At 45.0% G+C, this 13,427-nt stretch overlaps 1 protein-coding gene across 3 annotated transcripts in view; it reads left to right on the top strand.

Annotated features, from left to right (window-relative positions):
- Positions 1-12,280, top strand: part of XPO6 (exportin 6) — a 59,878-nt gene extending 47,598 nt beyond the window's left edge. For all 3 annotated transcript variants that reach the window (XM_085313741.1, XM_085313740.1, XM_085313742.1), the window contains exons 15-24: positions 1,235-1,379; positions 1,895-2,041; positions 2,775-2,964; positions 4,114-4,269; positions 5,609-5,723; positions 6,217-6,388; positions 6,811-6,972; positions 9,137-9,235; positions 10,368-10,598; positions 11,558-12,280. In XM_085313741.1, coding sequence (XP_085169867.1) covers positions 1,235-1,379; positions 1,895-2,041; positions 2,775-2,964; positions 4,114-4,269; positions 5,609-5,723; positions 6,217-6,388; positions 6,811-6,972; positions 9,137-9,235; positions 10,368-10,598; positions 11,558-11,659 — 1,519 coding nt within the window. In that variant the 3' untranslated portion in view covers positions 11,660-12,280. The remainder of the gene's footprint in view (positions 1-1,234; positions 1,380-1,894; positions 2,042-2,774; positions 2,965-4,113; positions 4,270-5,608; positions 5,724-6,216; positions 6,389-6,810; positions 6,973-9,136; positions 9,236-10,367; positions 10,599-11,557) is intronic.
- Positions 12,281-13,427: the final 1,147 nt, after the last annotated feature.

The raw sequence follows: 13,427 nt of genomic DNA, 5'->3' as shown, positions 1-13,427 counted from the left end.
TTACTGGCTTTCTTACACTTTTGACTTAATGCTGTTGCTCAGTGGATGAGTCCAATTACACCACACCTTTAAACATTTCTAGAGGGTACAGGCTCCAGGGCAAAGTAATATTTTGCGCCATATTGTTAATTCTGTTGTAAGCAATACACCTGTTCTCAGCTAATGAGTGGGTAAGAGTTTAGGCAGTAAATACACCAAGGGAAGGAGAGAAGATATTAAGGAAAAGCTTTTTTTTTTTTTTTTTTTTTTTAAAGAAACACCAACAATAACTTCATCTCGCTGTTCCACAGTAAGGTTTTAAGTAAAGACTTTCCCGTTCTTTCCTATTGTGTGCAAGTCCTACTGGACATGCTGAGTGAAAGTGAGGTGTTCAGAAGGAGGTTGATACAGGCCTGGTAGTTGCCTGCCATAAATGATCGAGATTTTAAATCCAATCACTATGTTGGGGACATGTGGATGTTTGAGAATCTTTATTTTTTGGAGGGAATGTCAGTGTTCATAAACTGCTCTTTTCCATAAAATCTGCAGAATAGGAATTGGTTATGAATGGTTCTTCCAACTGGGCAATGTTTTTTACACACTGACTACTGTATGTGGCTGTAGATGCCAAATGGTATCCATGAGAGAACTACCTTCCCATCAGTCAAATGGGTAGGCAAAATGATTAATGTACTGCGAGATTAGGGAGTATGGCAGGCAATTAGAGGAGTATCTGAGACTGCAGTGTCATAGCACTTGCCATTCTCCAGTTTGTTTTCTGTTTTTTAAATTGTGTGAGTGCTTGATTGCATTCCATTTTCATGCCTATTTTTGTACAGGGTTGGAAAGTCTGCAGAACTCGGAATACTACTATAAATTGTTTTTTTTTTTTAGTAAGAGTACAGAAATTTCTAAATCTAAACAGAGATCCCAGACCTCTTCAGGTGCTAAAATATGAAGGTGAAGGGTTATAAAAAGAAATGACAGATACCATTTTACATCTTTTATCTAATGTTCACTGGCACAACAGTCCTAAACCAGTGTAGTATAACTTAAAAACTATCTTCTTTTCCCACCAGGGAAATGTGATGGACAAGTTGGACTCTAACAAATTTTAAAGAAAAAGCTGCCGGATTTACCTGAAAAGAATACCAAACCTGTCCCTGATATGCTGTCCAAACTATATGCTGTACTGAGAGCCGTTGTGTACCTTCTATCACATGCATCTTAACGCTGTTTTCCTCCTGCTTTGTAGCCATGCTCAGTCCCTGGCGGCGTTGCAGGCCTACTCGCACTGGCTAGCGCAGTTCTACAGTGAAGTCCACCGGCAGAACCCGGAGCAGTTCATCTCCCTCGTCTCCACTGCCCTGGAGGCAGTTACACCCCTCATCAGCTCTAAGGTATCGTTGTTGATACCAGCCTGCACGCTGGGACTAAGCTTTCCTGTAGAGCAGCAGGAGACTCCTAAACTGAACAGTGCTGTGCTATTGCTTAAGCGTTTAACAGTCTGCTGTGGACCACAGCATGTGTGACTCTTGATGTGATTCTGTCTTTGGGAGCTGGGTATTTGACTTCCAGAGCCACAGCAAATGTTTCATGTAAAGTGGGACTAACAGCAATGTGAGACAGCACCGTGGCATAAATGCCTGCAAGGTTAAACAGCTCCTTATTAGGCATATCAGCCAAGTCTAATGATTTTATGACTTTGAAAATTTTTTCCCTCTCAGTTTTAAGGGGACTTATCTGTGTTCTGATTCCCCCCCCCCCTTTGGACCAATAAATACTATATATGAACTGTCTTGCTTACAACTGGTTAGTAATGACAGTTTCCCATGCGGTCGGATGCCAGTGTTGCCTCCTGAGGTTCTCTGTGGTGGTGTTACTGAGCACCCTGACCACATGCCGTCTCTTTCAGGTGCAAGAGAAGTTGCTGTTGTCTGCGTGCCACCTGCTAGTCTCTTTAGCCACCACAGTACGACCAGTGTTCTTGATCAGCATCCCAGCAGTGCAGAAGGTGTTCAACAGGATCACAGACACATCTGCTCAGCGGCTTCCTGATAAGGTGATTTTTGGCATAAAAACACATGAAGAACATAGATTAGATGTCCCTGGGAAGAGGTGCCTCTGTCCTTACTGTGTTTAAAAAACAAAACAAAAAAGTAGTTATCTCTACACTGGATATTCAGGAATCCAAGTTGCACAGTTTATAAGTAGCAATCTATTTTCAACCACAGCATAATGAAAAAAACAAAATTTCAACACTTAAATCTTTCTCTTTTATTTAGTGACACAGCCCCTGACCCTCCACCCACTCACATTGTCTTTACAGTACTGGCATGTTGTTTCTGAAATATGATATTCTTTGCAAAACTAGTAGCATTCTGTATTCCTCACTCCAAATTAATATTTATATTACAGAAGTACCAAAAAGCCACAACAGTGTCTGGGATACTGTTGTATTGTGTGTTAGCATGGAGGTATAAAGTGCTGTACATACCTACAAGCTTAACGTGTTAACCACACAAAGAACAGTAAAGGTGACATCATCTTTATTTTAGAGATAAGAAATATAGAGACTTACTGTTTCACAGAAAGAGTGACAGTGCAGGCAGCTGACTGCAGTCTTGAAGTCCTGGAGTTTTGCTGCTTTTTCTTGTCTTGTACTGCTGCTTTTTGCTAGAGTTCAACTTCTGCTGCTGAACCCTTCACGTAGATAGAGATATGTCAGTCTAGTGCAGTGCTCTGTAGCAAGCACCGTAAAGCTTTGTCTCTGCTAAATGTCTTCTTGCTTCCAGGCCCAGGTGCTAGTGTGCAGAGCACTGTCAAATGTATTGTTGCTGCCCTGGCCAAATCTTCCAGAGAGTGAACAGCAATGGGCAGTTCGCTCCACCAACCATGCCAGTCTAATCTCTGCTCTCACGAGAGAATATCGCCAATTAAAATCCAATGCCATCTTGCCACAGAGGAAAGTGCAACTGGAGGACAGTAAGTGCTGATCAATGACTATTTTGTCTTGGAAATTTTGCTTAGAATAAGGGGAGGCAGGAAAGAAGTAGTTGGATTCTTTTCCTCTGGAAAGAGGCTTTTATTCTGTGGGTATGTAAAGGACACTCTTACTCCACGTTGCCTGTCAACTGTTCCATCAAAGCGTGATCTTCCTCAGTTGTCCAGAGAAAGAGAGATCAAGTTTGTGATAAACTTTGAATAGCCATGGTTACTTTAAGAATGCTTAACAGCCCAATGCTAGGGCTGCCGGACTGTTTTATTAGAAATATTGACTGGAGGCAGCAATGAGGAAGATTATGACTGTAGAAACTTGAAAGAGAAAGTAAGATTTTCTTCAAGACTTTGCGTCTTGTAGAGGATGTAAATAAGTAGGAGAGCCCTGCACTGATGGGGTCCAGGGACCCTTTGGAAGCTTCAGTATATGTTTTGGAACTGCCCTTTTGGGGAAGGGGAAGATGAGTTTGTTAGTTTGGGGTGGAGAGTTGGTTGTTTCTGGAGAATCACTGAAAGAATTGTTTAGAAGTCTGCAGTGTCACAGCTCTAATAGATCAGTGTTCAAACCCGACGTGCTGGTCAAATCTGCGCAGGGAAGGAATGAGTGTGGGAGAAAAGGCTTCTGAGCCCTACGGAAGAGTGTCAGCAGACTGCTCATGTGGTTTCAACTGAGCCACTTGAATTCTGCCAACATTTGGGTTAGTTTGTACAGTGATTGTGTGTCACTCGAGTTGTTACTTTCAGAAATAGAGCTCCCCAGTATATTTGACAGTCCAAAGTGCTTTTTCTTTTTGTCTTGGCTAGTGTGTGTTTTTTTTTTTTCTTTTTGGCAATAGCATATTTGAAATAATACAGTTTACAGCTCCCCTCATTCTCTGTACCTTATTACCCAAGCAGTTCTGCAGGGCAGTAAGGCTGTGTAATTTAACAAGGCAAGTAGCTACAGTGAGTTAGTTGAGGTTGTTTAAATGCTTAAAATGTGAATGTGTGCTTGAGAACATTTTATTCACACCCGGTCTTGGTGTATATGCCATCTTGAAGGCTTTAGCTACTGTGTGCATGAATTTGAGTGTTGCTTCTTTTCCTGCCTCTGAGATGTTTTGGTGTATGCAGAAAGTGTCTCTTGTTTTACAGCCAAAGTGATCATCCATCAGACGCTCAGTGTTTTAGAAGATATTGTAGAGAGTATCTCTGGAGAATCCACCAAGTCCCGACAGATCTGTTATCAGTCACTGCAAGAATCCGTGCAGGTCTCACTAGCCCTCTTCCCAGCTTTCATTCATCAGTCAGGTATAACCATAGGACAGGCTTTAATGCTGTGAGTAGCTTTATGACCCGCTGATAACATCCGAACTCCATCAACATAGAATCGTTTGTGTGAAACGTGAGGGTTTGCTGTGCCAAAGTGTAATGTGAATTGGTACTTCTGGGTGGCTGTTCAAACTGAAGCTTGTAAACCGGGCTGAATCTTTGATCAGAACAGGAAAGGGAGACGTTATACTCTGCCGTCTAGGAAATGGTCATAAAGGTTTGGCAGTCTTTGAAAAGATGAAAATGCCCCATATTCAGCAATGAAACAAAGATGGAAGTGTTCCTGAGCACAAAACAAGCTTTGAAATTCCCTATCTCTCTCTAATGTTTAGCATTCAAGCTTGGAAACAAAGAGAAGGAGTAGTTCTCATCAGATTGGGTCAAATGATTTTTCTGCGAAGAAACACTTCCTGAGGCGTAAGCCGAATTGTTGCTTGGCAGTCTTGTTGCCAGTGACTTAAGAAGTTTTGTACCACATCAGGATGACTTGAAAGCCCAGGACTACTGCAGCTTCCCACAAGAAAAGCAAGATACTCTGGGAAGATTTCCTGGAGCTAGGTGAAAGTTTCTCTGTGGAGAAGAGTAGAGAAGAAACAAAACTGAAAAACGGAAAGGGTTCAAGAGTGTGCTGAAGCTGCAACTCTGCTGAGTTGCTGTCTGGGGAGGAGGCCAGCAGCATCATGCAATTGCATTAGCTCTAAAAGGCTGCACAAAGCAAGAGCAGTGCAGCTACAGCTTAACATGGTTATTCAATCAAGCATGTTGGGACTGATGGAGAATTAGCTGATCCTGCAGTGTTGATCAGCTAATTGCACAACCACATGCTGAAAATGACTTCTGAAGTCAGAAGGGTCTTTGCAGTTTCTGTCAAAAGAAAGGAGGGGGGGGAAGTTGGATTCTGTTTCTTAGCTGCTCCAAACTGCGTAGATGTTTTGGACTTCCTTGTGGTTCCTGTTAACCCTATAAAAGCAGTGAACAAGCTGAGCAGTGGAGAGTGGCTCAGCTCATTGCAAAAGCTTTCTCCAAGTATGCTGTGTAGGCAGACCAGATTAAGGGTCTTCGCTGATAGCATCATACTTGTTCTGGGAGTTTTTTGGTGTTGGCTGTACTTGTCGTCCTGGCAGTTTCTGAAATGAATGAACAATCTTTAAGCCCTATAGCAGCAGCTGTTGATTTCCATTTCTAATGGGAGCCCTGCTGCTAAATTTCAAAGAACAAATGGACTTCTCTGTACAGAAGGAACAGATCTCATAAAAAGACTTCCTGATGCACTTCAGTGCTGCCCTAACACGTTATTTTGACTTTCCTGTTCTAATAGATGTGACAGATGAGATGCTGAGCTTCTTCCTCACCCTATTTCAAGGACTGAGGGTGCAGATGGGAGTGCCTTTTACCGAGCAGATTATACAGACCTTTCTAAACATGTTCACCAGGTATTGTCTCATGTTCATCACTTTCTTATCCCTCGGGATGATTAATTGTGGTGAGCTGTGCTCCTAAGTCCATGTCCTCCAGGAATATTACACTTCCAACCTCTTTGTAGCCAGACTTTTGCCATGTGTCAGGGCTAAATCTGAGGAAAACGATTCTGAAGCGTGAGACAACCCAGCCCATGCATCTGTCGTACAGGCCACTGGGCTATTTCAGCCCTCCCACAGACAGTCTGGTCTTGGAAGTGTGTGCTACCAAACTGGACTCCAGCACTACTGATTAGCTCCTACCCAAGATCTGAGAGTGCCCTGACCATCTCTAAAAGCTCTTGATGTTGGAGGAGGATGTCTGTTAGTCAAAAGCCAAATCTCTTCTGAGACTTAATATTCTTGGTCAGTGTTAATTGGGCAAACTTAGAGGCACTATGTTTTCTGTTACGTTAGGTAAACTTGCAGCTCTCTGGGGTGGTTCTTACGCAGTGACTTTGTATCGTAGGGAGCAGTTGGCAGAGAGCATCCTCCATGAGGGCAGCACTGGCTGTCGGGTGGTGGAGAAATTTCTCAAAATACTGCAAGTTGTGGTACAGGAGCCAGGCCAAGTTTTCAAGCCTTTTCTACCCAGCGTCATCTCACTGTGCATGGAGCAGGTCTACCCCATCATTGCAGAGGTAAGACTGTTGTCACACTGTGTGGAGGAAGGGGGAGACTGGATGAGGAGGTTGTGCTGGGATGTGGCAGCAATGAAGATTTTCATTTTTCCTGTAAATATCAGTCCCTATGCAGGGCAAACTGGGTGACTAGGCAGTGGGAATTGGAAGCAGAGTGGGCAGAGGATTCTGCCAGGGATTGTCAAAGAAGCTGAAGTTACAGGTGTGCTTAAAGCAGAAGGAGGAACTCATAACTGAATGGTGAATTTTTAGTACTATGCAAAAGTCATTGGATTTGATACCTTCCGTAGAAGGAAATGCTTTGATATGCTGGTGCCTTTGCTGCAAAGCGCCGACCTGGGTGGCCACCTAACAGGATACTGTTAGCAGTGGGATTCTAGCACAGGAACCTGTTTTGAGTAGTTCTCTTTTTCTTATTCTAGCGCTCATCTCCTGATGTGAAAGCAGAGTTGTTCGAGCTGCTTTTCCGGATTCTCCATCATAACTGGCGGTACTTTTTCAAATCCAGTGTTTTGGCCAGTGTCCAAAGAGGAATAGCAGAAGAGCAGATGGAGAATGAAGCACAGTTCAGTGCCATTATGCAGGTAACTTGGTAACTCTCACAGCTGTCTAGAATCCTTCCTGTGATCGAACATATGTTGGTTACAGCAATGTGTTTAAAAACGTGGCTCATTCAGATTAGACAGTGCCTTGAGTGAAGTGTTGAGTTTAGGAACTAATGAGAATCATCACAATACTTGTAGCCTAGCTGCTATGCTCTCAAGGCAGCGCATCACCAAGGAGGGGAAAATATGAAGTGAGGATGGAGTGTTAATTCCTTTCCATGCCTGCATTCTGCGTTTGTCTGGACCTAAAATATTACTGAGGCTGATTTATTTAGTGTTGTTGCAAGTCTTATGGTTAGCACTAGCTTGAACTGTCTATGCAGAAAAGTTTACATAAGACCAAGGTGGTCTCATTTTCTTATATGGACTTGTTCTGTGTTGTTCCATTGGATCAGGTAGGGATGGATGAGTGGGGTAATCCTGTAGGCTTTCACTGGAGGAATAGAGAAGTATGCCAGCATGTATGCAGAGGCAGCACCAGTCTTGTCAGATGGGGAATTTAAATTTTAAAGACCAACAGACTGTTCCACATATTACTGAGATCAGAGCTGGCCAAATGAATTGCTGTGCAGTTCCTAGATGTAAGAACTGCCTACAAAGTAAGTAGTGCAACTTGCAGTAAAATCAGAGTGAGCAGAGTCAGCCTCCTAATTAGCAGTCTTATCAGACTACCTGGTGTTGGGACCCTTTACTTCCAGCTCGCTTAAGTGTAAACGGAGCGCTTGCACCATGCCCTGGAAGCTCAGAGCATAGGGCTTGCCTGGCTGAGGGCACTGAACACCAGAGTGGAGGGACATGTGCTTAGACTTCAGGTGGGAGGACATGTTGCAAAACTGCCCTGACCCATTTTGGAGTGCTTGCAGGTCGTGGGTCCCTTCTGAGATACGAGGGAGGAGGGAGCTCTTGCACTAACGTCAACAGGCCTTTCCTTTTCTTAGTATCTTTTGACATGAATGAGGCCCGAGTTAGTCTCTATGCAGGGCTGTGCAAGCATCTCTTTCTCCTGTGGTGGTGCAACCCTACCACACTTTCCTCAGTGTGTTCTTTTGGGGGACATTACTTGTTAATCTCAGTATTAACTATGTGCTGGTGGACAATTCTGGACTACTTGTTTTAGTACTTGGCACCTGTTTTGATGCAAAGATTTTAATATTCTGCAAATGTTCTCCACTGTGCAAGCAACTTCAGGATGTTACAGTTTGTGTACTGTTCTCCACTGGACATGGGAGTCCAGAGCTGGTTCAGTGTTGAAGAGACTTGGGCCGTTTTTGGCCATCTAACCAATGGCTACTATGGAGGCATATTCTTCTGTTTCCTGGTAGATGTCTTGGAGACTGCAAGAATGTCGACTAGTAAAATTCTGCTGCCCACCTCTGCTCATCTGTACTGTGTTTCAAAGGAGCTCAGGGCATAAAAGATGTTTTATCCCAAAGTCTGCATAAGCTACTAGAGCAGCACAGTGGAGGTCTAGCAAACTTTATTCTTAGGTCCTTTCCCATTTCTGTAATATCAGGTTCAACCTTCCAACTCTAATCTTTAATTTCTTCTTAATTTCCTGGAGTAATATGTTAAACACTTCTGTGAGTTGTCTTGATCTCTAGACTTAGATTGAAAATAAAAACTCTGCACATGTGTTCTGGCTCACCACAGTATTCTAGGGTAATGTCTCTTGAGAAATACTCAAAATCCTTCTTGAGCAAACAGCCTGCCAAGGGCACTGCTTGCAGCATGAGTGCTTGGTCATCTGTTCCCAATGGACCTAGCTTAGAAAACTGTTCTGTGAATTTTGGATGGAATGGAATCCCCATTGATCTGACAGCAGCATAGCTGACATTAAATAATCAGTTCTTTTGTGTGTTAGATGCAGCAGAGGCTGCTAGGATCCACGGGGTGGGGTGGGGGGGGGGGAGGTTGTTCTTGGATGTCAGTGCAGCCTGCCACACTGCAAGATCAGGTCAATGTAGACAGAGCCCAAGTTCTTGGCATGCATCTCAAGCCATGCAATGATATTGGCAAGTGAGATCTGTGAACAGGTTCTGTTTAACAGGAGTGTGTTTTTGAGGTGAAAATGTTCTTATTCTGCCTGACAGATTTGATACTTTTATGGTATGTCCCCTTTCTTCAAGTCTGCTTTTGTTCATAGGCGTTTGGCCAATCCTTCCTGCAGCCTGACATTCACCTATTCAAGCAAAACCTCTTCTACTTGGAGACACTGAACACCAAGCAGAAGCTGTACCACAAGGTGGGTCCTAGTTGACCAGTACATATTCTGTATCTTACTTGGTAGGGAACTGCAAATCACTGCTAGGGAAACTGTACTAGGCAAAGGACAGTTAAAGGCTCGTGTCCTCCAGTCCAAGGGAATTGGGAAAGCTACCTTTGGAGCTCTCAATTGGCCCAGAAACTGAAGGTCAGGATGTGAGAGCTTACATACCACAGCTTGTGGTGGTTGTAATCCTGTTGGATGCATTGCTGGTCAGAGGGGCACTGCCATCTCCCTGATACTGTTGCTGTGGACACAGGAGGGATCCCAACTCTACCCAGTCAAAGCAAAGCCTTGATATGTACCCTGCTGAGAATGAAGGAAAGCGAAAAACAAACCCAGTGACAGCATGATTTTTGGCCTGGTGAAGTGGAATTTGCGTCATCAACAGGACAGTGGCTGAGTCCCTCTGATTCTTACCTGGGCCAGCAGCAGGGTATTTATTTAACTTTACTGTGGAGTCACTGCTAGGGGTTGTCCATTGCTGCCACATGAGACCCATCCTCTAGGCTCTCTCATTTTAACTTGTTAGCTGCCCTCTTGAAAGGCTGGAATTGGAATCCAGCATTCTGCCTTTCTGGTTTCTCTATGAAAGCAGAACCTTCAGGTTCGCATTTGTGGTCGCAACTCAAGGACAGCCTTTTGTGTTAACAGCTGCCCATTCCAGGCTTTCAGGCAGCTAGCCACGTTCCCTGGGAACTTGAGATGCTTTCAGGAGCACTATGCAGGGTTAAAACTGGCTGGTGTTTGAACGGGACCTGATGATGTTTGCTTAAATGCCAAAGGTTTAAACTTGAGTCAGACAACACGAGATAATCGAGGCCAAATTCACCCTTTCCCTAAAGCAGGTATGAATCTAGTTTGTTGTATCCATTTGGGATCTTGGCCTGGTTCAGATTGGGAAAGCTTGCTCTGTGTGCACACGGACTTGCAGCCCTCATTGTAGCTCAGAAGCTCCTGTTGGCAAAGTGGCCTGGTGCAGCCCTGCTCGCTTATCCAATCTGATCTTGATGAGTTGTTAACTTCTGAGGCTGTGCAGTAGCTGCTGGCCCTGTCAGGGGAGGACTGGTGATGTGCAGACATGTAACTCTGTGCTTCTTTTACTGTGCAGAAGATCTTCCGGACAACCATGCTGTTCCAGTTTGTGAATGTGCTACTTCAGGTGCTTGTCCACAAGTCGCATGACCTGTTGCAAGAGGAGATTGGCATTGCCACTTACAATATGGCCTCAGTGGACTTTGATGGCTTCTACTCAGCCTTTCTCCCTGAGTTTCTGGCCAGTTGTGATGGTGTGGACTCTAACCAGAAAAACGTGCTGGGAAGGAATTTCAAAATGGACAGGGTAAGAGGGAGGGGATGCTTCAGAAGAGTAAAAGCACTTCCAGGATGTGCAATGTTATTTTACTCCTAAAAAGGGTTAGCCAACAGCCAGAGGCTACTCTGTGTGGTGTTTTGAGGCAGATCCCCTTCAGTTACAAACACTTCCATAGTTGGCAGTGCGTAGCCAGTCTGCCATCTTATCTAATGAGCTGCCTTATGCTGCGGGAGTTTGGGAATACATTTCCAGGAGGGAATTTTCACAGGAATAAACTGACATTTTCTAGAGTGGGACGTACAGATCCTTGCCAACATTTAGCTCCAGCTGCTTGCCAGATGTTTGAGGGTTACAGTGAACATGACAACAGTGTAGCTGCTTGCATTTTTTTTCAAACCCCTTGCATGTGTGAAGCAAATGGTCTATAACCTCCGCACAGAACATCATGGCAGTGCAGCAGGTCATGGTTTCCGTCAAATGAAGCTTGTTTGTTCATTGAGTGTTTCCTCTCCAGTTGGAGGCTGGGGATTTGAGGCCAAGGTTAGGGTGTGGGAATCACTTTAGGTGAATCACTTTGCCTCTAGAGAATCACTGGACTCTCATAGGTGGTTGAGGGAAAATTAGCTCTTGTTATGGGGTATCTGAGACCTGGGAGCCTTGGCAGAAATGCACTGAGCAATTGCTGCTGCAGGTAGTTGTTTTGTGTTGTACTTGACTGCATGTGGAGAAGCCAGTGCCACGAGTAGAGCCTGCTGCCCTCTAATCAGCTCTTTGTTTGGAGAGGCTCTGCAGTCTGTGGTCCCTGTACACAGGGCTACAGAAATTTGAATTCCTAGGCTCAGACTCTGGAGAATATGGTCTGCTTGTCTGCTGTGAAATACATGTGGGTGCTTGTGCCCCTCAGTTCATTTCTAACTTCCGCAGTAAGACAGTGCTTGTAGGTATTAATCTGTTTGCAGTGCAATATGTTGCTTGATCTTTTCCAGGATCTGCCATCGTTTACCCAGAATGTGCACAGACTGGTGAATGACCTGCGTTACTACAGACTCTGCAATGACAGTTTGCCCCCTGGAACTGTGAAACTATAGTTACTGCACTGGACTCGTGTTCTGATCACTGTAGGGAATGGATCCGTATTTCTTTTGTCACCACATTCTCTCCTCCCTGATTTTGTCAGTACTGCAGGACGCAGTGTCTTGCACATGGGCACATGTTATTGGATTCACGCACCACGCTTCCTTTTCTTCTCTCCCAACCCAAAGGCCCCCCAATTGGAGTCAGCACTGTCTGCAGGATGTGTCTTAACGCCCAACCACAGGGCAATTCAACTGTATGGAAAGTCCTCTCACTGGGGTTTTGTTTTACTAACGTAGCACTTTGTTGCGTCCAGAGATTACTGTGGAGTTGTCTTGAGAGATCTTGTGAGTATCAATCATGAGACAGAAGCGCCAAAGACTACTTCAGACATTCATACCTTCGTGTCATTCCACCTTCTTGCCCCTGCCCAGCTCTCAGAGGAGGAGACTCATGATGTTGGGACTGTTTTGGCACTTCTGTCACTCCCTTTGTTTTTAAAATGCCTTGAAAACCTCCCTGCTGTTTGTGGGGATTAGAGACTTTTTTTAAAAAAAAAACGTTTTCTCATCATTCCATTGTGATACTAAAACAACATGCTTAATGGAAATAAAGTGCTTACTTTGTTGTTTTAAGTAACTTGTCTTAGTTCCCTTGTAGGCCTGTCTGTCACCAAGCCTTTTTGCTAGATCATGTTTCATACTGTAGATAGTGATCTCTTCAGCCCTTCTGCCCTGTATGCGTTGCCCATACAGTGCCGTGGGTGCAGACGTGCCTTGCCCAGGCTCCATGGGAGTCGATCTGCTCTGACAGAGGTGGGCTTGAAGGGAGATGACTGCACGAGGGACATGTCTGAGTGGTGACGTGGAGGCAGTGAGCACTTGTGGCATAGTTTCTGTAGTTCAAGTTTTGTGGAAAATGACGACAGCTTGCCATGTGAAGACGGTGTTTGCTGTTTGGATAGCCCGTTTGCAGTCAGAGCCCTGCATGCAGGTCTGAACTGGGGCCAGTTTGTTTATGGGCTTCCTACCCTCCAGTGCTGGAGTTGGAAGATACACATGAACCAAAGAGTCCAGCCTACTGAGGACATGCTTCACCAGGTACAGTCCATACAACTGAGCTGTGTGAGCTGTTGTTAGCAGAGATCTGTCCGCTGCGTGACCATCAGCTTGGAAGAGGGTGATGATCTGGCACAGAGAGAGACCTCTGACCACCACGAGACTGTAGAGCTGTGACCTACTCAGAGGACAGCCCGCTCTGTTGTGTAGATGCATTCGGTGCCCTGATCAGCAGCTCACACTAGCACGACCCAAGGTGGCTCCGGTGTTCTGCCCTGCTGAGAACTGCAGCAAGAGATGGTGGTGGCCACCTGCCACCTTTGTGGCCAAGCACTCTGCAACTGTGGCTTCCTTCTGAAATGTGCTAACAGGAGACTAGTTAAGACCTGCTCACTACTGGTCTTGGTACAACGAGACCAACATCAGCCCTTCCGTGCTGTGGATACTGTAGCTGGTACTGCCTCGTCCTGCTGCTTGCAGTGCCAGCTGCCGGTGGAGGATGATGGTATGTGCCAGAGACTTGTGTGAGTGCTAGGACTCGGTGATGATCAAGTCTGAGGGCCATAGTCTTGCTGGAATATCAGAGAGCTCTTGGCTATCCTTCAACTGCTAGAGAAAGTTCTCTTGTGAAGAAATTGCAAAGCACTGGTGTGGAGGGGCCCCTGCAGAGAAGCTGGGGGACCCCCTGACTGTCTCTTACTGCCCTGCTGGGGCTGTATGAGTT

The sequence above is a fragment of the Rhea americana genome, unplaced genomic scaffold (genome assembly GCF_003343005.1).
Source record: "Rhea americana isolate MKP2758 unplaced genomic scaffold, rheAme1 scaffold_394, whole genome shotgun sequence".
Classification (NCBI taxonomy): Eukaryota; Metazoa; Chordata; class Aves; order Rheiformes; family Rheidae; genus Rhea; species Rhea americana.
Note: the sequence above shows the minus strand (reverse complement) of the source record. Positions and strands in the feature narration are given on the sequence as shown.